The 27,273-nt window shown below is 39.9% G+C and overlaps 1 protein-coding gene across 2 annotated transcripts; it reads left to right on the forward strand.

The window, feature by feature from the left end:
• The first annotated feature begins 841 nt into the window (after positions 1 to 841).
• Positions 842 to 26,977, forward strand: LOC126108525 (uncharacterized). Of its 2 annotated transcripts, XM_049913800.1 has the most exons (4): positions 842 to 1,078; positions 5,514 to 5,680; positions 11,753 to 11,906; positions 24,857 to 26,977. In XM_049913800.1, the coding sequence occupies exons 3-4, from the start codon at positions 11,897 to 11,899 to the stop codon at positions 25,261 to 25,263; spliced, it is 417 nt and encodes a 138-aa protein (XP_049769757.1). In that variant the 5' UTR covers positions 842 to 1,078; positions 5,514 to 5,680; positions 11,753 to 11,896; the 3' UTR covers positions 25,264 to 26,977. The 2 variants fall into 2 exon arrangements, with proteins under 2 accessions (XP_049769757.1, XP_049769758.1); XM_049913801.1 differs by lacking the exon at positions 5,514 to 5,680.
• Positions 26,978 to 27,273: the final 296 nt, after the last annotated feature.

Below are 27,273 nucleotides of genomic sequence, written 5' to 3' on the forward strand. Positions count from 1 at the left end.
GGCCAATTCTGACGTCATTGGTCAAAGCCGACGGGTTGTATCCCCTGTATCACTAGATCCGAGAACTTTGTGCAATTGGCTGGAATTTAAAAAACAAATTGGGCCAAATAGTTAATAAATTAAAAATTTTACGAAATTATTTCTTTGCTTATCTGGAAAACTACTGCATGTACATGTCTGGGACATGTTTTATTAGATTCACTAGATCAATAACAACAAAATAAATGGAAATCGTGCTTTGCTTTAACCTCGTATAGTTTTACGATGGCTTCACATTAGCTAAGTTGCTAAATTTCTGGCAAAATCTTTTATTAGCTGTAACTACGTCTCTAAACATTTGCGGACCTATGTTTATATGAGCTGTTCTGCTCAGTTTTACTTGTAGAATAACATATTGAAATATTTGCATTTCTTCGTGAATCACCCAGTACATCACCTGAAGTATTCCATGCCAATTTTACGTATGTTTTTTTGCTACACTAGTGTCCCATCCATCAGTTGACCTACTTTGACCAACTGAAAGCTAGGGTACTAGGACTTTCTACTGCGAAAAAAGCATTCGAAATATAGATATAGGTCGTGTATGTCCACGATCTGTTTTCTCTGTACTACATCACTTTTGTTTCTCAACTTTCGTCCACGACTTTGAAATGCATAATCTGTTGCAGCTTTGATGTCATTTCGCAAAGCTGAGGGTTCGCATCCCATTATTCAGTATCCCATCATATATTTCTTTTCTTTTTTCGTTGAACCACAATATTATTGGGCGGTCTAGGGAGACCGTCCTGTATTATTGATCGTCTAAGGGCAGCTGAAGCTTTCGATGTCTGCCGCCGGGAAGCGCTAGGACCTGCAAACCCGAGACAGGCAGAGCGCAACATACCGGGAGGAAGATTTGCTGTCTGTAGACATAAGTTTCTCTATGTACCCTAAAGTGCATGATTTTCTGTAAATTGGCACTGTCATTAAGTGTTTATCGGAAGGCATCACTCGTTAATTAGACGTAATCTAATGTTTATGAAGTGAAGCATTCGAAACAGAAATGTTTTGCAATCGTCTTGTGGTTGATAAAGTAAAGGTACGGTAAGCAATGTACATTTCAAATATACTCTGCTAATAATGTTTGTCGTATCATTTGTAAGAGGCTTGTGATACAAACATTTTAAGATTGTTTGGGTTCTAAATGCTGATACTCCAGATTTCCGTGGACCTTACAGCAGAGGTAGTCCTTCATTGTGATGTTTCTGTGTTTCCGTTCCATCCTATGATTAAATAAAATCCATATTCCCTATAGAGCCTAATGCAATCTGTAATTACTTTCACCTTTTACGAATGATTCATCCAGAAATCGTACATATGTTCATGGGATACGATATGGAAATTAATCTTTGGCTGTCTCTTGAGAAACATTTGTTTCCTTAATAAGATGAAAGTATCTGTTTATTGCATGTAGCAGTTTGGTCGAGACTGGTTTTCTTCCCAGGAGCATATACGTTCGAATCTCCCACACAGATACAAGTTTTCTATAATTTACGAATTTCCTTTCTGTTGGTTTCAAATTATCGTTTACCATCGTATGCCAAATTGTTATAACATGCTCGGGTTGAAATTTAACTTCTTAGTCAGAATTTGTCTGTAAACTAACTTTAAAGAATAATATTGCAAAAGTAGAGAGAGACAGTAAAAAACTCTATTGCGCGGAGCAAATGTATACAGAAATAAAAATTGTGTAAATTACCTTTTGCAAATATAGAGTACGTTCAGTGCCAGGAATTATTTTGTCCAAGGATCATTTTACAATACTACAGGATACGTGAGATTAATACAATAAAGTCAACCATATATATATATATATATATATATATATATATAGAGAGAGAGAGAGAGAGAGAGAGAACTGTAAAGTTCTCTAACGCCTGCGGTAACTTTACAGTTAATCCAACGCGTTTTTAATAAGAAGATAGTATAGGTATGTGACCTTGTTGAAGTGTCCGTTCCGACCAAATTAGATGGCGGAGTCGTCGTAACGGACGATTAAATAATGTTTGAGAACTAACAGGCTTGCAATAAGTTCACTGCATGGAAAATCCTCCTCGCATTAATAGAAAAACTGCCATTGGTAAGGAGAAAACTTTTTAGGCACATACATATTCAGGAAAACCTGAAATGGCAGAACCTAAATAATGTAAATAAAAATTTAAACACATTCACATTTGCTTTAAGAATCCTCATGCAATACTTTATTTATTTATTTGTCCATATAAATCTCTTTTTCAGTACATATATTGTACACAGGATATTGGACAGAAAACCTTTTTTAGCTATTCGTTTTTCAAACGTCAAACATACATTATTTAAATTTTTACGCCAAATTGGATCTATAGTTAATAATTACAAATTTCTGAAATACTGTACATTTATAACTTATTCCTACAATTAAAGATACAAATTACATTTTTTCTTGCATAAGATACTGTGAGATTGAATAGTAGCAGTTTTTCAGAAGGCAGGCTGTCACAGACTTTCGAAAGCTGTGTAGTTTAGGAAGAGATTTTATATGTCTTGGTAATCTGTTGTAAAGTTTTGTTCCACCATGATATACACCTTTTTGCCATAATGTGGTGTTACAATGATTAACATGTATGTCACTGTCTGACCTGGTACTGTAATCATGGACACTTTTGTTTTGAGGAAAAGGGTTTCTTTTCTCAGTATGCTTTTTTTGACATGCGTGACTACTTCCAGTATATAAATGGAGGGAAGGGGTAGGATCTTTAAAGAAAGGTTTGCATGGTTTTCTGCTGCTCACTCGTTTTATTATTCTTATAATAGCCTTTTGTTTCCTGAAAGCTGTTATGGCCTGGTGTACATTTCCCCAGAAAATGATACCCTACTTCAGTATTTTTTGCAGAGAATTCTTACTACATAGCTCATTTTTGCTAGTTTTGAATCTAGGGATGTGATATGAGTGCTCCATTTAAGATTCTCTTGGATATGAATCCCAAGAAATTTAGTTTCATTGACAGCACTAATGTTTTGGTTATCTATACATATTTCAGGTTGTGCAGGATTTTTATTTTGATCAGTACGGAATTCATGAGTACCGTTTTTTGGGGATTAACTATTAGCCTGTTTCTGGTAAACCATTCAGACACACTTTTTGTAATATCTTTTGCAGATGCAGTAAGATTTTCTTCTTTATTCCCTTCAGTCAATAGAATGGTGTCATCTGCAAACAGTACTGGTTCAGAATCCCTAACGTGTGATGGGAAATCATTAATGTAGACCAAAAAAAGAAAGGGACCTAAAATGGAGCCCTGTGGAACACCATGACTTAGTCCACATGGTTCTGAAAGGTGTACCTGGAGTTCATTTCCTTCCATATACTTAATTTCAGTTACCTGAGAGTGATATTCCAAATATGATTCGGCACACCTCTTACACCATACCATTCAAGTTTCCTCAGGAGTATAGAATGATCAATCACATCAAAAGCTTTTGTTATGTCCAAGAATAAACCTGAGATATTTCTGTGGTTGTCCACTGCATTTAAGGCATGGTTTATCAGATTAAAAGTGGCTGTTTCAATTGATTGCTGTGGTCAGAAGCCATGTTGACATCCAGAAATAATATTATTCTTGTCGAAGAGTGTAATTTGTTTTGAAAGGAACACTGTTTCAATAATTTTCGAAAACCCTGACAATAGAGACACAGGCCTATAGTTACCCATACATTGATGACCACCTTTTTATATAGGGGTATTACTTTTGCCATTTTCAGTTGCTGAGGGAAGACACCACATGATAAGGATGAATTGCATATGTCCAATAAAGGCGAATGTATTTGTCGGGCTGTTATTTTTATAATATAATCTGGAATATCATCAATACCAGCTGAATACTTACTCTTCTGCGAATTAATGGTATTTATGAGCTCTGTTGGGCTTACTGGACTGAGGAACATGGATATATTATTTATTTGTATAGATGAAAGTTCTTTACATGTTGTATTAGGTGGATTTCCAAATTTTTCCTTCACTAATTTTCCAGCAACAGTTGCATAATAATAATTGAAACTGTTTGCAACTGCCCTAGGGTCAGTGACATTCTTGCCATCATGCTATATCACAATATTTTCGTGAGTTGTCTTCTTCCCCGTAAGATCCTGCACAGCTTTCCACATGGACTTAGTTTTATTGGATGACTTCATAATATATTTGTCATTTTCCTTAATTTTTGCCTTTTTTATGACCCGTTTAAAAACTAACGTGTATATTTTGAAATAATTAATAAATTCTGGATTGCTGTGAGTTTTTGACTGCAGAAGTAGTTCCCGCTTCCTTTTACAAGGTGCTCTAATGCCTGATGTAATCCAGTTTTTGAATCTATCTGTGCTTTTGGAAATGACTTTCCTTTGTAGAAAGGCTATGTCAAAGTTATACTTGACAATGTTCAAAAAATTTTCCATCTTTTCGTTGGTACTATAGGTATCATATACTTCTCTCCAAGATTGTTCGCTGATTAGGTACTGGAAGTATTCAATATTTTCCCTACTGTAAATTCTTTTATGGGTGACGTTTTCTATACCGGTCGAAATGTTTTTTGCAGGTACCGTCAGTAATTGCGAAAGGTGGTCACTATAGCCGGCATCAAAGTTTTCTGATGTACACTTGTCCATGTTTACACATACCTGATCAAGGAGAGTGAGAAAAATAATTATGCACTGCCCATTTAGTATTTTCACTGCACAGAACTTTGGATGGGAAAAGAGAGGGAAGGAAAAAGATCTGGTCAAGGATAAGGAAGGAAAGTCAATCAGGACCCTAGGACAAATGGAAAGGGGCAGAGCAGTATGAATGGAATGTGAAGGCTGTCGGAAACAGAGTACTTCTGTCACTTGATTGTGTTTGTATCTGCATGTGGTTTCTTATTAGAAACATTGTCTTTCACGGAAATGTTACGAAAAGGATGGATTGCTACTCTCCATATAGCGAAGATGCTGATTCGCAGACTGGCACAAGAAGTAGACTGTCAAACAAGTAAGCTTTTTTTCAAAAAAGCTTTCATCGGTTTCGGTTATTAACCATCATCCTGGTTAACAGACTAGTTGAAAGCATCCCATATTTCTTTCAAGTTAAACGGTATCAACATTATCAAGTGAAATTGTACAAACACCTGACATAATTTGTCCTACAATACTGACAGTCATATCTCATGTCAGACAGACAGGCATCACAGGGTTTTTCCTAATAAACAGTTGATGGTTAAAATCCACGGTATAAAACACTTACGGCTGTTGTACCTCACATTACGGAACCTTTACGATGGCCTTTTTGGTCGAAAGCTTACTTTCTGACAGTCGTTTTGTTGTGACTGTCTGCAATTCATCATCTCTGCTGTATGGTTAGTAGCAATCTATTCATTTCATAATATTGTCATTATTCCATGTTGGATTTTCCATTGTTTGTTGTAAACATTTTCATTAATTTTATATGTATTCTTTGAAAATTTCAGTGTTGTGCACTGTAACTGTAACAAGTGCAACAAATTTACACCATTTCAGTGACACCCGATGTGCACATCTCACGCATTAATTTGATTCTTGTAAGGTGACAGAAAGACAATTGGGAGAATTTCTCCATGCAGCTTGTGTAAATTCTGTGTACAGAATGGGCTTTTGGGTGAGTAATTGCAGCTTCTGCTTGAAAGACTTGAGGAATGTACTTCTGTACAGTCCAATTTGAAGAATGAATTCAGAAAGGAGTATTTGCACAAGTAACTTTTCACACTAGGTCATCAGTGAGTAATCTTTAAAACTGCAGTGTATAATTTTCAGGGGTGGCTTTTGACAAAGTTCGATGCACTGAAGGAGAAATTTCATTTCATTCCTCCTTGGGCATGGAGAATAGTTCTTAACTGTCATTTAGCATATTAGTCTTCAATACAACTCTAGAATTTCCTCTTTTTGAAACAGCTCTTATTTTGGGGAGAAAACTTTGTGGACGTATTGAAGAAATGGTGATTGATGTGGTAACACAATTGAGATAGCAATAAAGGTTTTTTGTGTTTGACTCCTTTTGATAATGTAATGGATGTTACATGTTGCTTTCAGTGATTACTGTAGCAGAATATTGTCAAATGATCTTTCACAGAACCCATATTCTGAACCAATTCTGGCCATATGTAACTGCTGTTAGTGGCACCAAAGTTAGTGTTCAGTCCATAGTGAATGAGACAGAAACTGAAATTGAGGATAACAAAACAAAAGCTGAATCGCTTAACTACATTTTCAAATGTTCCTTTTCAAAAGAAACGCAAGTGAATTTCCCTGAATTTAATCCTCATACCACTGAAAACATGAATGAAATAAGTATTAGTGTCAGGGATGGTGAGAAATAGCTGATATTGTTAAAATTGAACAAAGGTGCAGGCCCCAATGGAATCGCTGTCTGATTCTACACAGAATTTGGGGCTGAGTAAGCCCCTCGTCTAACTATAATCTATCGTCAATCTCTCGAATAAAAAACTGGAAAAAAGCTCAGATCGAACCTGTCTACAAGAAGGGTGGTAGAAGTGACACACAAAACTACTGTCAAATGTCCTTGACATCGATTTGTTACAGAATCTCAGAACATATTATGAGCTCAAACATAATGAGGTATCTTGAATGACCACCTCATGCTAACCAGTATGGATTTTGAAAATATTGACCACATGAAAGCCAGTTCACACTTTCTCACACGACATATTGAAAGCCTTAGATCAAAGCAACCAGGCAGATGAAATGCTGCTTGATTTCCAAAAAGCATTTGATTCAGTGCCGAACCTACACTTATTGTCAAAAGTACAATCGTATGAGGTACCAAGTGACATTTGTGACTGGATTGAGGACTTTTGGTAGAGAGAACACAGCATGTTATCTTGGATGGAGAGTAATCATCAGATGTAGAAGTAACTTTTGGTGTGCCCCAGGCAAGTGTGTTAGGACCCTTGCCGTTCACATTGTATATTAATGACCTCGCAGATGATACTATTAGTAACCTCAGATTTGCTTGCAGACGATGCACTTGTGTATAATGAAGTACTGTCCGAAAGAAGCTGCATAAATGTTCAGTCAGATATTGGTAAGATTTCAAAGTGGTGCAAAGATTTGGCAGTTTTCTTTTATGATCAAAAATATAAAATTGTGTACTTTACAAAACAAAAACTATAGTATAAGTGAGTGGAATTGGCCAACTCGTACAAAACACCTGCGTGCAACACTTTGTAGGGATATGAAATGGAATGATCACATAGGCTCAGTTGTGGGCAAAGCAGGTGGGAGACTTTGGTTTATTGGTAAAATATGGGTAAATGTAATCAGTCTGCAAAGGAGTTTGCTTAAAAGATAACTTGTGTGACCAGTTCTAGAATACTGCTCAAGTGTATAGGATCCATACCAGATAGGACTAACTGGGGATATTGAACATATGCAGAGAAAGGCAACACGAATGGTCACAGGTTTGTTCAATCCATGGAAGAGTGTCGCAGAGATACTGTAGGAACTGAACTCGAAGGCTCTTGAAGGCAGACATAAACTATCCCGAGAAAGTCCATTAACAAACTTTCCTACGTATCACTCACATTGTGATCGGGAAGATAAGATTAGAATGATTACTGCATGCACAGAGGCATTCAATCATTCTTTCTTCCTGCCCTCTGTATGTGAATGGAACAGCAAGAAACACTAAAACTGGCACAATGGTGATGTACTTACCCCTGCCATGCACCTCTCTGTGGTTTGCAGAGTATAGATGGAGATGTAGATTATTAATAAATAGCAGAAAGTCTTTGCTTGGTAATTTGTGTATTTTCTATTTGTAACCTCAAAATTAAAAACATATTACAATCTTTTGAAACTCACTGTACTAAATGTGCGTGCCAAAGTATGTGCACTTTTTCAATTTGTGATGAACAGTATGGCTGCAAATGCCAGGAAACTTTTCCCGTAGAGAAGCTGTGCTTGCACTGCACTCGGACAGGGACACACCCACCAGGGGGCAGATGTCGTTTCCACCACTCTCCTTGCTTGTGGCTGAGCTAATTAACTGCAATATCCCTTCTGCCAGGAGTGCTAATGCCCAAGGTATGCTGAACTTCTGTCACATTTTGGAGGTAGGAGATAAGGTACTGTCAGGAAAACAGCTGTGAGGGCAGATCGTGAGTCGTGCTCAGATAGCTTAGTCGGTGGCACAAAAGGCAAAAGCTCTGGGTTCGAGTCCATGTCCGGCACACAGTTTTAATCAAAATGGTTCAAATGGCTCTAAGCACTATGGGACTTAACATCTGAGGTCATCAGCCCCATAGACTTAGAACTACTTGAACCTAACTTAATCTAAGGACATCACACAAATCCACACCTGAGGCAGGATTCGAACCTGCAACCGCAGCAGCAGCGCGGTTCCCGACTGAAGCGCCTAGAACCGCTCGGCCACAATGGCCGGCTGTTTTAATCCTCCAGGAAGTTTCAAATTGGAACTCACTCTTTGCTGTACTGAGAGATTTATTCGGGACAATACCTTCTTCCTCTTTTAATACGAGGGCAGTTCAATAAGTAATGCAACACATTTTTTTTCTCGGCCAATTTTGGTTGAAAAAACCGGAAATTTCTTGTGGAATATTTTCAAACATTCCCGCTTCGTCTCGTATAGTTTCATTGACTTCCGACAGGTGGCAGCGCTGTACGGAGCTGTTAAAATGGCGTCTGTAACGGATGTGCGTTGCAAACAACGGGCAGTGATCGAGTTTCTTTTGGCGGAAAACCAGGGCATCTCAGATATTCATAGGCGCTTGCAGAATGTCTACGGTGATCTGGCAGTGGACAAAAGCACGGTGAGTCGTTGGGCAAAGCGTGTGTCATCATCGCCGCAAGGTCAAGCAAGACTGTCTGATCTCCCGCGTGCGGGCCGGCCGTGCACATCTGTGACTCCTGCAATGGCGGAGCGTGCGAACACACTCGTTCGATGTCCTTCCCCATGGTCAAACGATCAACTCTGAAGTGTATTGTGCTACTCTTCAGAAATTGAAGAAATGACTTCAGCGTGTTTGTAGGCACAAAAATCTGAACGAATTTCTCCTTCTTCATGACAACGCAAGACCTCACACAAGTCTTCGCACCCGAGAGGAGCTCACAAAACTTCAGTGGACTGTTCTTCCTCATGCACCCTACAGCCCCGATCTCGCACCGTCGGATGTCCATATGTTTGGCCCAATGAAGGACGCAATCCGTGGGAGGCACTACGCAGATGATGAAGAAGTTATTGATGCAGTACGACGTTGGCTCCGACATCGACCAGTGGAATGGTACCGTGCAGGCATACAGGCCCTCATTTCAAGGTGGCGTAAGGCCGTAGCATTGAATGGAGATTACGTTGAAAAATAGTGTTGTGTAGCTAAAAGATTGGGGAATAACCTGGTGTATTTCAATGCTGAATAAAACAACCCCTGTTTCAGAAAAAAAAGGTGTTGCATTACTTATTGAACTGCCCTCGTATATGTATGAAGGTAAGTGGTATTGCTACTTCCGTTCTTCCAGTTTCTAGGCTGGTTGGCAGCTTTCAATTGTGTTAGCAGATCTCAATCTAGACTTGTTACAAGCCAACTCCATTTCAGCATACTTATTGACTCCTGTATCATATCCCAGTACCACCCTGGACCGGAACAAATCGACCACATCCTTCGCCAGGGCTTCAAATACCTGTCATTGTGACCTCACTGAGGAACAACCGGGCCAAATTCTTCCCACCCTCCTAAAATGATGTTCTGTCACCCACCTGACCTCCACAACATCCTAGTTCATCACTTTGCCACTCCACATGTCACTTCCTACTCCAATCCTGTCACAGGTTTATTGTACCCCATCAGGGGCTGTGCCACCTATGAAAGCAGCCACCTCATTTGCCAGCTGTGCTTTTTATATCGGTACGGCTACGACCAGCTGTTCACCGTGATGAACAGACACTGCCAAACTGTGGCAGAGAGGAAAGCTGACACCCTGTGGACAACAAGCATCTGCACATAACATCCTCAATTTCAGTGGCTGCTTCATTACCCGAGCCTTGTGGATTCTCCCTTCAGACATCAGCTCACCTGAACTGCGCAGATGGAAGTTACCCTTGCAGCACATTCGCCGCTCCCGTAATTATCCCGGCCTCAACCTACAGTAACGTACTGTCTCCACACACTCCGTCCAACAGTTTCCATCCCCTCTAATCTCTCATCTCCTCCCCATTCTTGTCTCTCACCCTGTCGGTGTGCTGCCCTCTGTGAATACACCCACCCATCTTCTGCCACTCCTCTCCTCTTTCATTCCTTTTTTCCCCATATTCCTGCTTCAGAACTTCCTGACACTGCACCTGTTCCTCTGTCCTCCCACCCGTACAGAACTATAACTTCACCTTCTCCGCCCCCTCCAGGCTGCTGTTTCCACCCCACGTGATAGTTGCATTCAGGTCCGAGCTGACAGAATTGGCAGTCGTGGGTGCATGACGTGTGCTTGCTTATGTAAATGAGTGGTGTGTGTTTCTATTTTGCTTATGAACACTGTGGCCATGAGCTTTTCTAAGTGTCTTATATTTCTGCCTGTCTGAAACTTATCATGCCATATTTACAGTAAGTAACAGTGTATATTTCCCTACGTTGTTAATAATCCTACAGAGAGTTTCTATTCTTTTATTTATGATCTATTTTAAAAATGCTGATTGGAGTCTTGCTTGCCATTTCTGTCTTTTTTTGGCTCCTTTTAGAATGTTTGCAAGTAATTGTTTGTGACACGTTATGTGACAGCTACCCATATGTCATTTTTTTCTCTGTTGTTTTCCACAGTGTTGTCTTATCGCCACTTCTTTGGGAGATTTCACAATTGGTAGGCCTGCGTATTCTTTTTATCTCGATTTCATTTACTTCTTCCCTAGGCTCCATGTTTCACACCCAAAATGTTCTGTGCCCCGGATGAAGTTTTTTAATAAGTTAATCACTTTAATAATTTTTTTTGGGGTGGGGGGAACATTTTCCTTATATACATAATCATACAGACACTGATATGCTACAGTGATGAACTGTGAGACTAAATCTAAATGTGATTAATTTACATTTAAATTAAATTATTGCTTGTATGACTGTTTTGCATAATAAGGATCAAAGCTGAACAATTCCTTACAGTTAAACATTTGATAAATACCTCATACAAATTTCTAAGCTGTTCTCGTGTTGTGTTCTCAAACATCCCAGCTATAAAATAATGATATTATGCTACCCACGTGTGTGCTTTTAAAGTATAATGACACTAGTAGACTTGTGTTTTATTACAGTTAAGAATGGTAAAGTTAATAGTAATTTAAAAAACATTTGTTGTTTCACTGCCTGTGGAAAGCCATCGTTCCTGATGTCGATCGCATCAATGTGGTGTTTCTTGGTCTGCCACATTACAGTATATGGTTTGAATATGAACAACCAGGAATTTTATGCTGCTCCCAACACTAAAACACTTTGCTGAAATATTAGATACTCCATTGATAGTGTATTTTCTTTATGAATTTATTTTACCTGGCAAGATTAGGATATACTTTTACAGAGTTTGGGGAGTGGTTCCTTACACCAAGACAAAATTTTTTGTATAAACATATGTCCAAAAATCCTTTATTTTCAAGTTATTAATGAAAGTTATTTGACCCAAATCTATTTGTGAAATTAATTTGAAAACATAAATTTTTCAGTGAAGGCACTACGAGGATGAATGTCTCGATACATATGGCACTAGCAATTTGGAATAAAAAGTCGACAGAAAAGTGCGAAATGTGAGCACGTCAAGTCAGAATTCTTGCGGAATTTAACTGTGTCTCTTAATACTTTCTGGAAACATGGCATCAGGTAAGTTTAATCGCAAATATTAATTACTTATGATTTATTTCTGGAGGGTCATCACTAATTGACCCTTTCATTCACTCTTTCATCTGTATCTACAGACATTTTCCACTAGCCATTGTACGGTGCACTGCGTTTCCGTAATACTCGTGTGTGGATTGAACCTACCAGCCAAGAATATAGCAGTACGCATCCACATCTTCTTTTAACCCGTTAACTTAACAATTGTTTTCTCAAATCATGTTCCAGAAAATGATATTTTTTAATTAACGAAAAACCTCCTATAATGAATGATATTGCATATAAACATTTAAAGACAGGTTTTAAAGCTCAGAATATTGAGTTACAAAATTTTGAACATCACCAATAATAAAATCCCAAGTGTACTCGTGCACTGGACTTTGAGTAAAATATCAGGTAACTTGGTCATTTTTTTAGTTTCTGTTTAGCTATGAAGTCCAATCATGTATTTCAAAATTGTTTCCTACGAACATAAATCTCGGAAGAGATAGCTGTAGTGCAGTGGAAGTATTTATCTCATACAGCTGGCGAGTACTTATCACTCGACTGACGAACTGTCGTCAGTTACAGTCTCCGATGAAGTAACATGACATTCTTATTCGTTTTCTGAGCTGTTAAATTCATTGTCAACTCAGGATCACTATTGTAATCCTTTTCTGAAAGCACTGTGTAAACAATAATACAGGAGAGAGGTTGAAAGCATATGTTTTGTTTTCGAGTATCCACAGCTGCACACAATAAAGACGGCATCTAGTGGCGAGCACCTCAACTGAAATGCAACGGCCGGGCTACAAATGCAGGACCACATGCTCTCTAGTGGCCAAACACCTATCAGTGCTGAAATGGATACAAGCAGGCTTTTATGTTTTCAGAGGTCTCTTCTTAAGTTTCCCGAGTAAGAGTTGTAAGTTTCTGTCAAAATAAGATAACTCGGAATTTTATGGTAAGGCATTAATATGAACTGCTGCTGATCCCAAACACTTGAGCAGTACTGGAGAATGAGTCCCACAATTGTTCTCTACACGGTCTCTTTTATACACGAGCTACACTTTCCTAGAATTATCTCCATAAATCCAAGTCGACCATACACCAGAACCACAACCGAGCTTATGTGCCCATTCCACTTCGTGTCCCTTTGCAGTGTTACGGATTGATAGTTGACATGATTGTGGCAAGCAGAACAACAGACCTCAAAATGCTTTTCTCAACTGCCAGTAGTAGATCTATCTATCCGTCTATATCCGAATCCCGCTCCAGCTACTGCCGGGTCTAGGTGCTGATGAGTCCTCTCCATCTGGCTCGGTCCTCCCACCACTTTTCTTCCTCCACTTGCTGCCAGGTCACACCTCTCCTTTCCACAGATATTCTCACTCCCGTTTTCCACCATGTTCTTGGGCGCCCTCTAGGTCTTTTCCCATCCATCTTTAGTTCTTCCATAATTTTGGGGAGAGTCTGCCCATGCATCCTTTTAACATGCCCATACCATCTTAATCTCTTTTTTTCAATTTCTTCTCTCATACTTTCTTGTTTAAGGTCCTTTCTAATCTCTGCATTCCTTACTCTGTCCATTTTTGTTTTTCCCTTAACTGCTCTGAGAAATTTCATTTCCCCTGCCTGCTGTCTGCTCCAGTCCGTTTCTGTCATTGTCCATGTTTCCCCACCATAGGTGACAATAGGGAAGTAATAATTCTTATACATAAGGAGTTTTGCTTTTTCTGAAACTTCCGTATTCCAAATCAGGTGTTTTATTGTTTGCTGGAAATTGCCTCCCTTCTGTAACCTCCTATTAATTTTGTTAGTTATTCTTCCATCCCTGGATATTTCACTCCCTAGATAAGTGAAACTTTCTACCACTTTGAGGGGTTCTCCATTCAGGGTAATATTTCCGTTGACCCCCTTTCTCTCTTCCAAATACCATTATTTCACTCTTATCTTTATTTATTTTTAATCCATACCTTTTCATTATTTCCTTCCACGCATCAAGCTGTAACTGTACATCTACCTCTTTATCACCCCATATTACCATATCACCTGCAAAAATCATCTTTTTGTCTTTTTCTTTTACTATGTCTTTAACTGCCCTGTTCATTCCCTCCATCACAACATTAAAAAATGCAGGTGATAGAATACTTCATTGCTTAAGTCCTTGTCTTATTTCAAAGCATTCAGAGTTCCCCAGTAGTGTCCTAATTCTAGAATTATGTCCTCCATACATTGTCTTTATTACATTAATGTAACCATCTTATATATCTATCTTCTTCATTTCTTCCCCGAGTCTTTCCCTGTTAACTGAGTCATATGCCTTTTGTATGTCTATAAAAACCATTATCACCCTTTTGTTACACTCCCAACTTTTTTCCATCAGTTGACAGATAGAAAATATCAGGTCGATTGTGCTTCTTCCTTTCCTAAACCCGTGCTGTTCTTCACTCCACTCCTTTTCTATCTTTTCACTTATTCGATTCAGTAAAATTCTTTCAAAAATCTTGGCTGTGTGACTCATAAGGGTTATTGCTCTGTAGTTTTTACAAAGTCTTTTTTTGCTTTTCTTGAAGATGGGAACAATGTCTCCTGTACTGCAATTGTAGTAGATCACCTTCAAAAATGACTGTTTGCAGTTGGTTTGTAGAGTTTTCTTCACAGTCGTGCTTCCGCCAATAATAATATTTTGAATGTCAGTGAAAATTGGTAGTTGCTACAAAAGGGTGGATGCTGTCGATAAAAAAATTTACGAGAATTGCCGAGTGGTAAGCATCCTTAAGCGTATCAGAGACTGAAATACCTTTTGCGTGGACAATTAGGTGAGAAAAAGATTTGTTCCATATTGCAAGATACTCAAAAACTTGGAGTAAGAAAATGCTCCAAACGTGTGGCGGAGAAAATGCAAACTCGATACGGAACTGCTAAATGGGAGACAAAATGTGAGTCAGAGATTGAGCACCAATTGTGATTGAAGAACAGTGCCAAAAGGTACACAACAGTTTGTTTGCCACAGGTCAGCAATGAAATCAGGTGAAACAACTGACACGGTTGCATCATTCTTGATAATGAGAGTGCCAGCTGTCCCACAGCATGTCAAACGGCTGAATATATGGCAGAGGGAAATATCGAATTACTATCACCTAACGGCTTTGTGTTGCCCTCCAACCAAATGAGGAATGCACGGATGGAGATTTTCGTCATCAAAAGAACACTGTTGCACCCTTCTGAAAGCACATTTTTGAGGTATCAGCATCAGAGTGAACAAAACATTTCCTGTGCTAATGTGGACGCATACAGAAGTGTGTAACTTTGAAAAGCAAATATTTTGAGAAATGATGATATGCATAAAATTTTTTTGATTTTTTTCTGTGAAAACTTTTAAAAACTGGCCTACAATATAGCAGCTTCTGATGGATAAACGGAGACATGGAAAAAAAAATGCCCCCCCCCCCGTGCCTCTCCATCACAAACACAAACAAAACTGCATGTATACATGCAGTAAAATGCCGTGCTGTGCTTGGATCTCCAGAAATTTTATTTGTGTACTATGGCCGTGCTTGGAACAGTAACATTCCTACGGAATGCAGGTTGCACTAATTCTCTTGGTTTGGAATAATTAAAAAAATATATTAAATCAACTATTTTTGCAGTATCATTACATAATTTGCAGAATAAAGAGGATCCAGTTCTGTCTTATTGATTTTATTTTACTCTTTGATAATATGTTTTTACAATTTTGCAGGGATTGTCCTTGAGACTTTTATGCACTGGTTCTGAAGGTTTTCTTTTTAATGTAATTTACCATCACTCTATTGTTTCTCCTAAGGTTTGAAACATTCCTTTCATTCATTCTTCGGAGTTTGCACGCTGCTGCACAAAAAACACATTAGTTGTGGAGGCTGAAATCCACATGCGATGTGCTTTGTGAGAGCAAAATATGTGTAGTGCTACTATGTGGACTTAGTCAGAAACATTCGTAGTAACACCCAATTAATTCTCTGCATTGCTACACGTGTAAAAATAAAGATTTGCCCAACAATACGGGATTAAAATTCCGGCAACTCAAAAGTCAATAATTAAAAGCCCTGTAGCTGTCTGACTACTTTCAAGAAAGATACTCAGGTCCCATCAATGTAGTGGAATACGTACACTGTTACAGTTCAACACATCACCTCCAACTGGATACTAGCAAACTCCCACCATTAACCCCCACAACGACCAAAAAGGAATTCACTCCAAAGAGTCAATAGGGAAAGAGTCACACAAAGACCCTGCTCTCAAATATATAGGGAAGGCAGTGAAATTTATTGGAATGAATTAACACTAGCCGAGACCATATTGTCCTCTGAAATAGTACTACCCAGCTAGTTACTGGCTGCATGCTATTCTCCAAGGTCTTTATTTTTGCCAGTGAATCCACACTCCCCAATACTGAACACTCACTGAAAAAAAACAGGATACCTGTACCCAGGAACATATATCTGATTACTCCAGTTTTTCGTACTGCACTCGTAAACTTGGTCGAACACAAATGACATCCTCTTTGTGACTTCCAAAATACTCTCTGTGAACACTTGTGTTATACAAGACTGTTGAATGCAGACATGCATTAATTGTGGTGTACAGTTACCGGATATCAGTTTGTGGGATGGCGGTCCGTGACTGTTGCACTCGATCGGTCAATACAGGGACGGTTAATGCTGTTTGTGGATGCAGCTGGAGTTTTTTCTTTTCTGTTGCCCTTTTTCACTTTCACTGCAAACTTTCTTCTTGCAGTGAGTGTGTTGGGGCCTAATGCAGGACCACATTATGATCCCAATTGCTGGCTTAAGACACTGTTGTTGTCGTTGTTGTTGTGGTCTTCAGTCCTGAGACTGGTTTGATGCAGCTCTCCATGCTACTCTATCCTGTGCAAGCTTCTTCATCTCCCAGTACCTACTGCAGCCTACATCCTTCTGAATCTGCTTAGTGTATTCATCTCTTGGTCTCCCTCTACAATTTTTACCCTCCACTCTGCCCTCCAATACTAAATTGATGATCCCTTGATGCCTCAGAACATGTCCTACCAACCGGTCCCTTCTTCTTGTCAAGTTGTGCCACAAACTCCTCTTCTCCCCAATTCTATTCAATACCTCCTCATTAGTTATGTGCTCTATCCATCTAATCTTCAGCATTCTTCCATAGCACCACATTTCGAAAGCTTCTATTCCCTTCTTGTCCAAACTATTTATTGCCAATGTTTCACTTCCATACATGGCTACACTCCATACAAATACTTTCAGAAACGGCTTCCTGACACTTAAATCTATACTCGATGTTAACAAACTTCTCTTCTTCAGAAACTCCTTTACTACTTTAAGTGTCTCATTTCCTAATCTAATTCCCTCAGCATCATTCGATTTAATTCGACTACATTCCATTATCCTCGTTTTGCTTCTGTTGATGTTCATCTTATATCCTCCTCTCAAGACACTGTCCATTCCGTTCAACTGCTCTTCCAAGTCCTTTGCTGTCTCTGACAGAATTACAATGTCATCGGCGCACCTCAAAGTTTTTATTTCTTCTCCATGGATTTTAATACCTACTCTGAATTTTTCTTTTGTTTCCTTTACTTTTTGCTCAATATACAGATTGAACAATATTGGGGAGAGGCTACAACCCTGTCTCACTCCCTTCCCAACCACTGCTTCCCTTTCATGTCCCTCGACTCTTATATCTGCCGTCTGGTTTCTGTACAAACTGTAAATAGCCTTTCAGTCCCTGTATTTTACACCTCCACCTTCAGAATTTGAAAGAGAGCATTCCAGTCAACATTGTCAAAAGCTTTCTCTAAGTCTAGAAATGCTAGAAACGTAGGTTTGCCTTTGCTTAATCTAGCTTCTAAAATAAGTCGTAGGGTCAGTATTGCCTCACATGTTCCAATATTTCTACGGAATTCAAACTGATCTTCCCCGAGGTCTGCTTCTACCAGTTTTTCCATTCGTCTGTAAAGAATTTGCGTTAGTATTTTGCAGCTGTGAATTATTAAACTGATAGTTTGGTAATTTTCACATATTTCGCCTGTCTCGTACATCTTGCTTACCAGATGGTAGAGTTTTGTCAGGACTGGCTCTCCCAAGGCTGTCAGTAGTTCTAATGGAATGTTGTCTACTCCCGGGGCCTTGTTTCAGCTTAGGTCTTTCAGTGCTCTGTCAAACTCTTCACACAGTATGATATCTCCCATTTCATCTTCATCTACATCCTTTTCCATTTCTATAACATTGCCCTCAAGTACATCGCCCTTGTATAGACCCTCTATATACTCCTTCCACCTTTGTTTTCCCTTCTTTGCTTAGAACTGGGTTTCCATCTGAGCTCTTGATATTCATACACTACTGTTATGCAATAGACACCACCTGTGGAACATCACTCATAATTTTGTACTTACGTTGTGAGTCATTCTTCCGCACTTATCAGCTGTTTAAAGTTATCTGTCATGTGTGAAGCATTTGTCTTTATTTTGAGATAGTCAAACATCTCTCTGCTATATTCGAAGAATTTGTCTGGTGATATTTGTAGTTGGTGATATAAATACGAAATTCTCCATGAACATTTCTTCCTTCATAAATTTCATGAACAGTTCTCCTTTATCACCTTATTTTCCTAAGTGAAGCTAATTTAGTTGCCTTACTCTTGTGCTACAACATTCTGTGGTGCCTTTTTATAGAAACAGCTGATCAGCTCTAGTGGCCGTCTTGTTATGGGAGGTTGTCGCCCGCACGCAGGAGACCAGAGTGGATTGCCTGATGCTGCTGCTTGTTGCCTGAATGTCGCATATCCGGAAGTCACTCACTGTCAGACACTTCTGACCGCTACATAGGATACTGCCTTATGTGACAGGTGCGAACTTTTGAACTGGCATTGTCTTTCAGATGCTGAAACACACCTGTGATCTTCCATTTATGTTGCACAACTCCTTGGTGTTGAGATTTTTTTTTCCATCAGTGTCTATTGCGTTACTATTAACTCCTGTCACCTGTAATTGCTTAGATGAGAAGTACAGTAGTGTGCAAGCTTCATTGTCTTGCCACCGTAGATCACAACACAGACCTCTGTATGTACAATGTGTAACAGAGAAGATATGCTGTGTAATAGTGAGAATTGTCAGCTACTCAAATGATGATGTAAGTGACAGCTAGGTTGCTACGAGAATATGAAAGGATGTTTTAATTCTCCTCTGTTACAATGCTACACGAGCAAATGTTTTCTGTGGCTAGAAGAAAGATTAAGGAAAGGCAAACCTACGTTCCTAGCATTTGTAGACTTAGAGAAAGCTTTTGACAATGTTGACTGGAACACTCTCTTTCAAATTCTAAAGGTGGCAGGGGTAAAATACAGGGAGCAAAAGGCTGTTTACAATTTGTACAGAAACCAGATGGCAGTTATAAGAGTCGAGGGACATGAAAGGGAAGCAGTGGTTGGGAAGGGAGTGAGACTGGGTTGTAGCCTATCCCCAATGTTCTTCAATCTGTATATTGAGCAAGCAGTAAAGGAAACAAGAGAAAAATTCGGAGTAGGTATTAAAATCCACGGAGAAAAAAATAAAAACTTTGAGGTTTGCCGATGACATTGTAATTCTGTCAGAGACAGCAAAGGACTTGGAAGAGCAGTTGAATGGAATGGACAGTGTCTTGAAAGGAGGGCATAAGATGAACATCAACAAAGGCAAAACGAGGATAATGGAATTTAGTCGAATTAAGTTGGGTGATGCTGAGGGAATTAGATTAGGAACTGAGACACTTAAAGTAGTAACAGAGTTTTGCTATTTGGGGAGCAAAATAACTGATGATGGTCGAAGTAGAGAGGGTATAACATGTAGACTGGCAATGTCAAGGAAAGCGTTTCTGAAGAAGAGAAATTTGTATAGATTTAAGTGTCAGGAAGTCGTTTCTGAAAGTATTTGTATGAAGTGTAGCCATGTATGGATGTGAAACATGGACAATAAATAGTTTGGACAAGACGAGAATAGAAGCTTTCGAAATGTGGTGCTACAGAAGAATGCTGAAGATTAGATGAGTAGATCAAATAACTAATGAGGAGGTATTGAATAGAATTGGGGAGAATAGGAGTTTGTGTCACAACTTGACAAGAAGGGATCGGTTGGTAGGACATGTTCTGAGGCATCAGGGGATCACAAATTTAGCCTTGGAGGGCAGTGTGGATGGTAAAAATCATAGAGGGAGACCAAGAGATGAATACACTAAGCAGGTTCAGAAGGATGTAGGCTGCAGTAGGTACTGGGAGATGAAGAAACTTGCACAGGATAGAGTAGCATGGAGAGCTGCATCAAACCAGTCTCAGGACTGAAGACGACAACAACATGTCGAAGTTTGTGTTCTCTGTAATTGTGGAGGTGTCTTTTACTGATTCAGTTGCGAATAAGGAGACAGGTAGTGCTATTTTTATTTGTAAGATGGTGACCCCAGACAATATTTTATTTTTCTGTTAAGCAGAAAGGATTCTGAATGTGCAGCAACATTTTCAGGGATGTGATTGATGGTTTTTGGTTGTTAAATTGGATTAATTTATTCCTAGCAGTGAAAGAACTACACAGCTCTTAGTTCTACAGGAAAAGCATTTTCCACAAAAGGATGGTGGACTAAATGAACAACTTTCATGTTGAAAAAACACTGGTTACTATTGTATGGTAGATGAATTGGTTTCTGCAGAAGTGGCACTGTTCGGTAACTACCGTATTTACTTGAATCTAAGCCGCACCTGAAAAATGAGAGTCGAAATCAGGGAAAAAAATTTTCTCGATTCTAAGCCGCACCTGGAATTTGAGACTCGAAATTCAAGGGTAGAGAAAAGTTTTAGACCGCACCTCCAAATCGGAACAAAGATGTCCATTGTAACATGAGACACAATTTAGGTCAAAAGGATGAAGATACAGCTACAGTAGTTTGGTTCGAGTCGTAAGCTTAACAGTTAAGATTTACCAAGTAGCCATTGCTATGTGTCAGGTGCTCCATCCGTATTTATGTGGGTACCCTTCCTTTGCATTCTGATAATGAGTGTTTACGACCTGTAGCCGCTCGTGGCATAGCTCGCTTTTGTGCGCGCTACCGCCACTTACAATATAAAAAAAAGAGAGGAATTGTCTTACAAGTGAAACAATGGCAAGTGACTGCTATTTGTTGTTACTTACACTGCTGCTTTCTTTGATAATGATCAACAAGAACCAAATAATAGATTGCATATGATAGAAGATGTTCTGAACGAGAGTTTAGCGAAAATTTTTCTCCATTTGAAAATCTTTGCAGACGTCTCTTTAGTACATTACATTCTGCACAGAAATTTGTCATCGTAGATATAAAAATCTAGTCAGTTACCGTGCTTCATTTCTGACTGTATCACTATTCAGCATAAGAATAATACGAATATAAACATGACATGATATATCTTCTGTGGTTGCTGTTGTCTCACTCTAGCTTCGTAGTTTATTACGCAGACAGGATTTAAATGAGATAGCAGCAAACACGAAAGAATACACGGCATAATGTTTACATTTTTCTTTTAATTTATTTGCTGACACAGAGGTTTTGCTGCCAGTATTTATCTTTGTGCCTGCAAAGCATGCCTGTGTAGCGCTACATATATTCGACGGCAGAAGTTAGTGTGGCGGCACCTACCAACATTTTTCAGAACTTCCGCTTCCTTCTCACTCGATTCTAATCCGCAGGCGGTTTTTTGGATTAGAAAAACCGGAAAAAAAGTGCGGCTTATATTCGAGTAAATACGGAAAGTACCCGCTCTCACTTCGTGCGGTTAGCTATAAGTATCTATTGTTGGATAACTTATACAGAGGAGCGAGGTAATGCATGATGCTCTCAATCAGTTACAACACTCTTCGCTTTCAGGACGAGTTTCCAAAGAATGAGTTAAAGCCTGGTGTTCTCAAGCTGCAACATGACATGCCACATAATCGATCTCCAAGCCATTCTAGGTTACTAAGAAAGATTCAATCGTTTGCTGGATGTTCTATTTGGAAACAAAACAGTCAAAGCGTAATAAGTAGGCACACAAATGATGGAGCAAACTCAATAAATTCATTTTCCTAGTCAAGAAGTCAAATATAAATAAACCTGTTGCAAAGATCAACTATATTTCATTAAGTTCTTAATATGCAAAGTGAAATCAGAAGATTAGTATATTCTAACAAAGTAAATTCAATGTTAGTGTGTATTTGTAGAGATAAGATTGCAGATCTTAATTCTGTCTCTGATGTAAACCTCTGAAAAATGGTTATTTTGTGTACTATGCCGTGATGATCGTGTCACTGAGGTAAGCATCTGAACTTCTAAACTGAGCAGGCTCCTTTCTTTTTCCTGTGGTAGGATTTTGATGAAATAAAGCCAAAATTTTGCCCCAACCTATGCTCAAGTTACCTGTGAAAATTTGTATCATAGTTTTTGGGTTTAGCATGTTTAAAAATAGTCTTATTGTATTCTGTTAAACCCCACACCTCAAATGCAAAGGTTTTGGGAAATATTTTCAGTATACAGACACACCACTTTTTCAGTTTTATTATAAGTATATTCGATAATGAAGTTGCCAGTTGGTTTAATTTTTACATGAAATACACAAAGTATGTTTGCCGTTGGTTGTATTTTTCGTATGGGCCATAGGACGTGGTCCGAGCTACAATTCTCTGCCTAAGTTTTCATCTATCAGTGCTGGTGATTTCTCCAGAGTCTTTAATGACTCGGAGTGCAGTTACAATCAAACAATTCCAACAGATAAGCTATCAGAATTCAGACGATTCTGGAGGGAGTCGCATTTCCAGTGGTTGTCGAGAAAGCACCAGTTGCTAGAAATGTGTAGAGTACATGTGGCAAATCAGTGCTTCTCACTCGGCTGGCTGGACGGAGTCAGTTCATGGCTCGGACAACCTGTATCCACCAGACGAAAAAACAAAAAATAATGCATATCCAAAAGCACTTCAACAAACTGAATTCAAACAAAAACACTTTTTCTCCTTTAAGTGGCACTGAAATGCAAGTGAGGTACTTGCTAGATATTAAATGAAAAAACTGTCTGTAATAATACTACCTTTAATACTCTGTGTGTATGAATAAATACTAAAGATAATGAGGTGTTTTATTTTATAAATGAAATTGTCGTGCAGCCACAAGTCATAACTTTCCTTTATTACTGGTTTTGCTCGTCATAGCAGGGGGTGTCTTACGAATTTGTTAGAGATATTCCAGTAAACTGTGACACTCATCTAGTGCTCCCGTGACCTTGTAGAACTACAGTATGTGACACTGTTATGTACCCATTCTATTTAAATAGATCGACTGGAGTTTTCATTAACAAATATCTTTGTTTACAGACACTGTCACATAACATACAATGCCCTTGTGATACTCTTATCAGAGAACTAGAGAACTCTAGCCAGAGACTTCAGACAAGAGACTGCTTAAAAAATACACCCCAGCTCGATGTTTTCTTCTTCGGCATTGTTGATTAGGGTTTGAGGAATCTTCTGACTGGCATATTCCTTGGGGCTGCAGTTGACGGTGAGATACCCCTGCACTTGCTCCGACATCACATCGGCTTCTGCACCCCTACGCCACCACCAGCCCAAAGCACACCTAAGGTAGAATGTGGTCAAAAGTGAACAGACACAAGTATCTGCAATTCGTAAGTGAAATGTGAATACACTGAATAACATCACATTACATAAATCAGTGCCAGAAATAATGCTATAACTCTACCCATTTACTAATTAATATATTTTCTCAAGGAAGCAGAAATTTGTGTGTGATAAATTCAGACATATTTTAGGAGTTTAAGCTTCAAAATTTCTATTCCCGTTCATTGTATGCGAGCACGTTCAGAAATTTTTTTGATCTAATGTTAGTGCTGTTCCCCCCCTGCCCCTGCTCTCACTAAATTTAATTTTGTCATTCTGTATTTGTTATTGGTATTTGCATCTGATTAGAAATACAGAGTTAAAATAGGGGTTAAATACAGTTGCTCATAAAAAGGATCAAATATGCATATCGTAACAAATAAGCCCTCGGTCACAAATATTAAGTCAAAATTGTCCTGGTTTCGACGCTACTATGAGGGTCGTCTTCAGAATTAACTAACTCTGTACTAAAACATTAGGTATATAGTACATTAATAAAATTAAAGTTTGTACTGACTTGAAAAGATGCAGTACTTAAAGTCACATATTAAAAAAGACCTAAGCCGGAAAGGCGATGTCATGAACACCTGTGAGGTGGCGAGCCGCTAAGGGCTGCTCGTACTGTGAACAAGGGTTGCAACAAGACTAAGGTGCCCACGTTAGAAAGTGTGGGCAAGTAAACACGGTGTTGCTACGAGCGCCATCTAGTAGCCGCAGAAACAACTAGGCTACTGTACATTCAAAATTAGACACACGAAATTGTGATGCAGCTGATTCAGGCATAACGTAAGCTTTAATAATAACAGGATGAAGTTACATATTTATCTGCTTTAAATAGAGATACATTTTGTAACGTAAAAACGTTAGTTATGACATACAAGAAAACAGCAAATATGTGACAGGAAAACATTTCGGTAAACTGCATGAGGAAATCTGAATCAAAGATCTGAAACAGTCACTGAACCTTAGCAGCTATGATCAAATATGCAGTTGCACGAGTCTAAGGCTAGAATGCTATGCACGCAGACACTGATAGATCTCTTAGAAAAAAAAACTTGAAGTGGTTTACATTTTATGCACTTCAGCACACTGGCATTTTTAACTAATTTTTTTCTGAAAGTTACGAGAATTGTGTAGTAGTGGTTTAGAAAATTGACATCCGGGCTCTCACCTCCAACTTCTAAAAGTACGAACGGAATCGAAGAGGACAGAGTGGTGCAGAGCGTAACCTGCCGTGTTCGACGTAGAGGTACCGATCGCTCGTTTATTTTTTCAGGCGGCACGGCACCGGTAACGAAAAGAGCTGCCAGAATTTACGACCTGCCGGACGAGATCTTACTGGAAATCTTTTCTTACCTGTCGCCGGACGACATGGCGCGGAGCACGCAGGTGTGCGTGAAGTGGCACAGCATACTGAAACAGGAGGAGCAGCTGTGGAGGCGTAAGGTGTGGAGCAGCAACAGCGTGGACGCGATGCAAGAGTTCCTGGCGGCCGGCAGCGGCATTCCCCGCCTGCGGACCCTCCGGCTACTCTACGACAGCGAATACAGGATCCGCGTCGCCTGGCCCGAAGTTACGCTCCACCTGTGTGTCGCCACTCCCTTCCTGCTGGAGCCATACTTGCGTTCCTTCGACACCGAAAGTCTGGTGGTGAGCGGCGAGTCGGATCACCGCGGAGAGTAGTTCGGAGTACCCGAACGAGATCCGCGTCGCCGAGCGGCACCTCGAGTACCGCCGGTCCCTTCAGGGGCCGTTTCCCGCCGACCCCGGCGGCGCGCCCCGCAGCTTCCCGGTACCGAACTACGGCCGTGCTGCGCCGCCGTGACGGCGGCTCGAGTTTCGAGGGCGAGCGTCTCGGAGACGGAGAGGTCGGGAGCCTCGGAGGAGGACACGGACGGCGGCGCGGCGCGCTCGGCACCGGACGTGCACTGCGAGATGCTACGGCGGCAGTCGTCGGTCGAGCCGTGCGGCACGGCCCGCCGAGTGTCTCGCACGTAGAGAGCCGCGGGCTGCGCGACCGTCGGGTGCCGTGCGGCCCCGGCTCCCGACCGGAGGAGTCGGCCGTGGCCGACTGCAGTGCCGGGTCTGGAGCTGTGCGGGACCGTCACTGTGGGCACTCCGTCTGGGCGAGTGGCAGCTGCGGGAGTCGGTGACGGGGGACCTTACGGCAGACCTGCCCCACCTTCGCACACTTAAGCTCGACAGGCGAAAGCTACTCTTGTCTAGTTGACAACTTCCCGCTGTGCTCCCGTTCCTTCCCTCGGAGCTCTGCTCCTAAAATGTAGCTAACAGTAATTAATTGAATACGTTTTTAGCATCGTACTGTTCCAAATTTTTGATGACCCTTTTGCTGTGTAAGATTACAATGTTAGATCTCTCAAAATTGATGTTGGTGCTTTTTGCAACATTTATAAAGTAGTATTTGTGCTGCTTCAATCCCTCAAAAGGCATTCCATATTTTAAAATAGATTCATAGTAGGCCTAGTTGTGGTAATCAATTTTTATGATGTCGATCTGAATGCTATATGTGCAGTTCGGTCCCCTCTACTGGAAGCTGTGGACATTAATGTAGTCTTACACTGCATATAATTTTCCAATACTAATAGATGTAATAATTGTAGTTTATTAAGAACAACTAAAGTTAGCATTCATCACTAGTCTTAGAATGTAAGAAAAAGTAAAAAGTTCGGTGGAGATGGTACACGTGCTGCTTGTGGCTTTTACTCTGCAAGCAATTGTGGAATTAGTTGCCATGGAAATAAAGTAAAGTGTTAGTTTTTTCTGCTTTTCTTGTTGTCCATCTGACTGTATAGATTATGGATGTAAAATATTCCATGCTTGTGTATAAACGCTATAGTTCTTATTACTTAAATGTGAAAAAAATGGAAAGTCTCGCAAGGAAAGTATTATGAAAACGGTAGATCACTGCTCACCGTAAGGAAGAAACATCGAGTTGCAGACAGGCGTGACGAAAATACTGTTCACGAGAGCTATTGGGCGTAGCCTTCTTTGGAATACTTCCACCCCCACCCACAACCCCTTCCCCCGTCTCCCGACGCTGCTCGTGGCAGCCTCCTCTACTCCCAGAACACTCCACCAGACAGTGCAGAGTCCCCAGCTGCACCCTGCTATCCCTAAACCTTCCGTGCCCCACTCCAGATTATTGCTCCTGTTTGATGCATTTCTACATCCCATCTACACTGATACTCCACAATCCCCTTACGACGCACGGCAGAGGGTATCCTGTTCCACTACTAGATATTTCCGTTTTTTTTTTCCAATAGAACAATGTAAAAACTGTCTTCATGCTTCCACATGAACCCTAATTTCTCATATCTTATCTTTGTGATCCTTATGCACAGTATATGTTGGAGGCAACAGAATTTTTCTGCAGTCGGCTCCAAATGAAAATTCTCTAAATGTTCTCAATAGTGTTTCTCGAAAACAATGTCTCCTTCCCTCCAGGGATTCTCATTCGAGTTCCCGAAGCATCTCTAACACTTGCACATTGTTCGAACCTACCAGTAACGAGTCTAGCAGCCCGCCACCGAAATGTTTCAATGTCTTACTTTAATTCGATGTGGTAGGGATCCCAAACAGTCGAGCAGTATTCTAGAATACATTGTACTACGTCCTATATGCAGTCATCTTTACTGATGTACCACACTTTCCTAGAATTTGACCAAGAAACTT

This window comes from Schistocerca cancellata, chromosome 11 (assembly GCF_023864275.1).
Source record: "Schistocerca cancellata isolate TAMUIC-IGC-003103 chromosome 11, iqSchCanc2.1, whole genome shotgun sequence".
Taxonomy (NCBI): domain Eukaryota; kingdom Metazoa; phylum Arthropoda; class Insecta; order Orthoptera; family Acrididae; genus Schistocerca; species Schistocerca cancellata.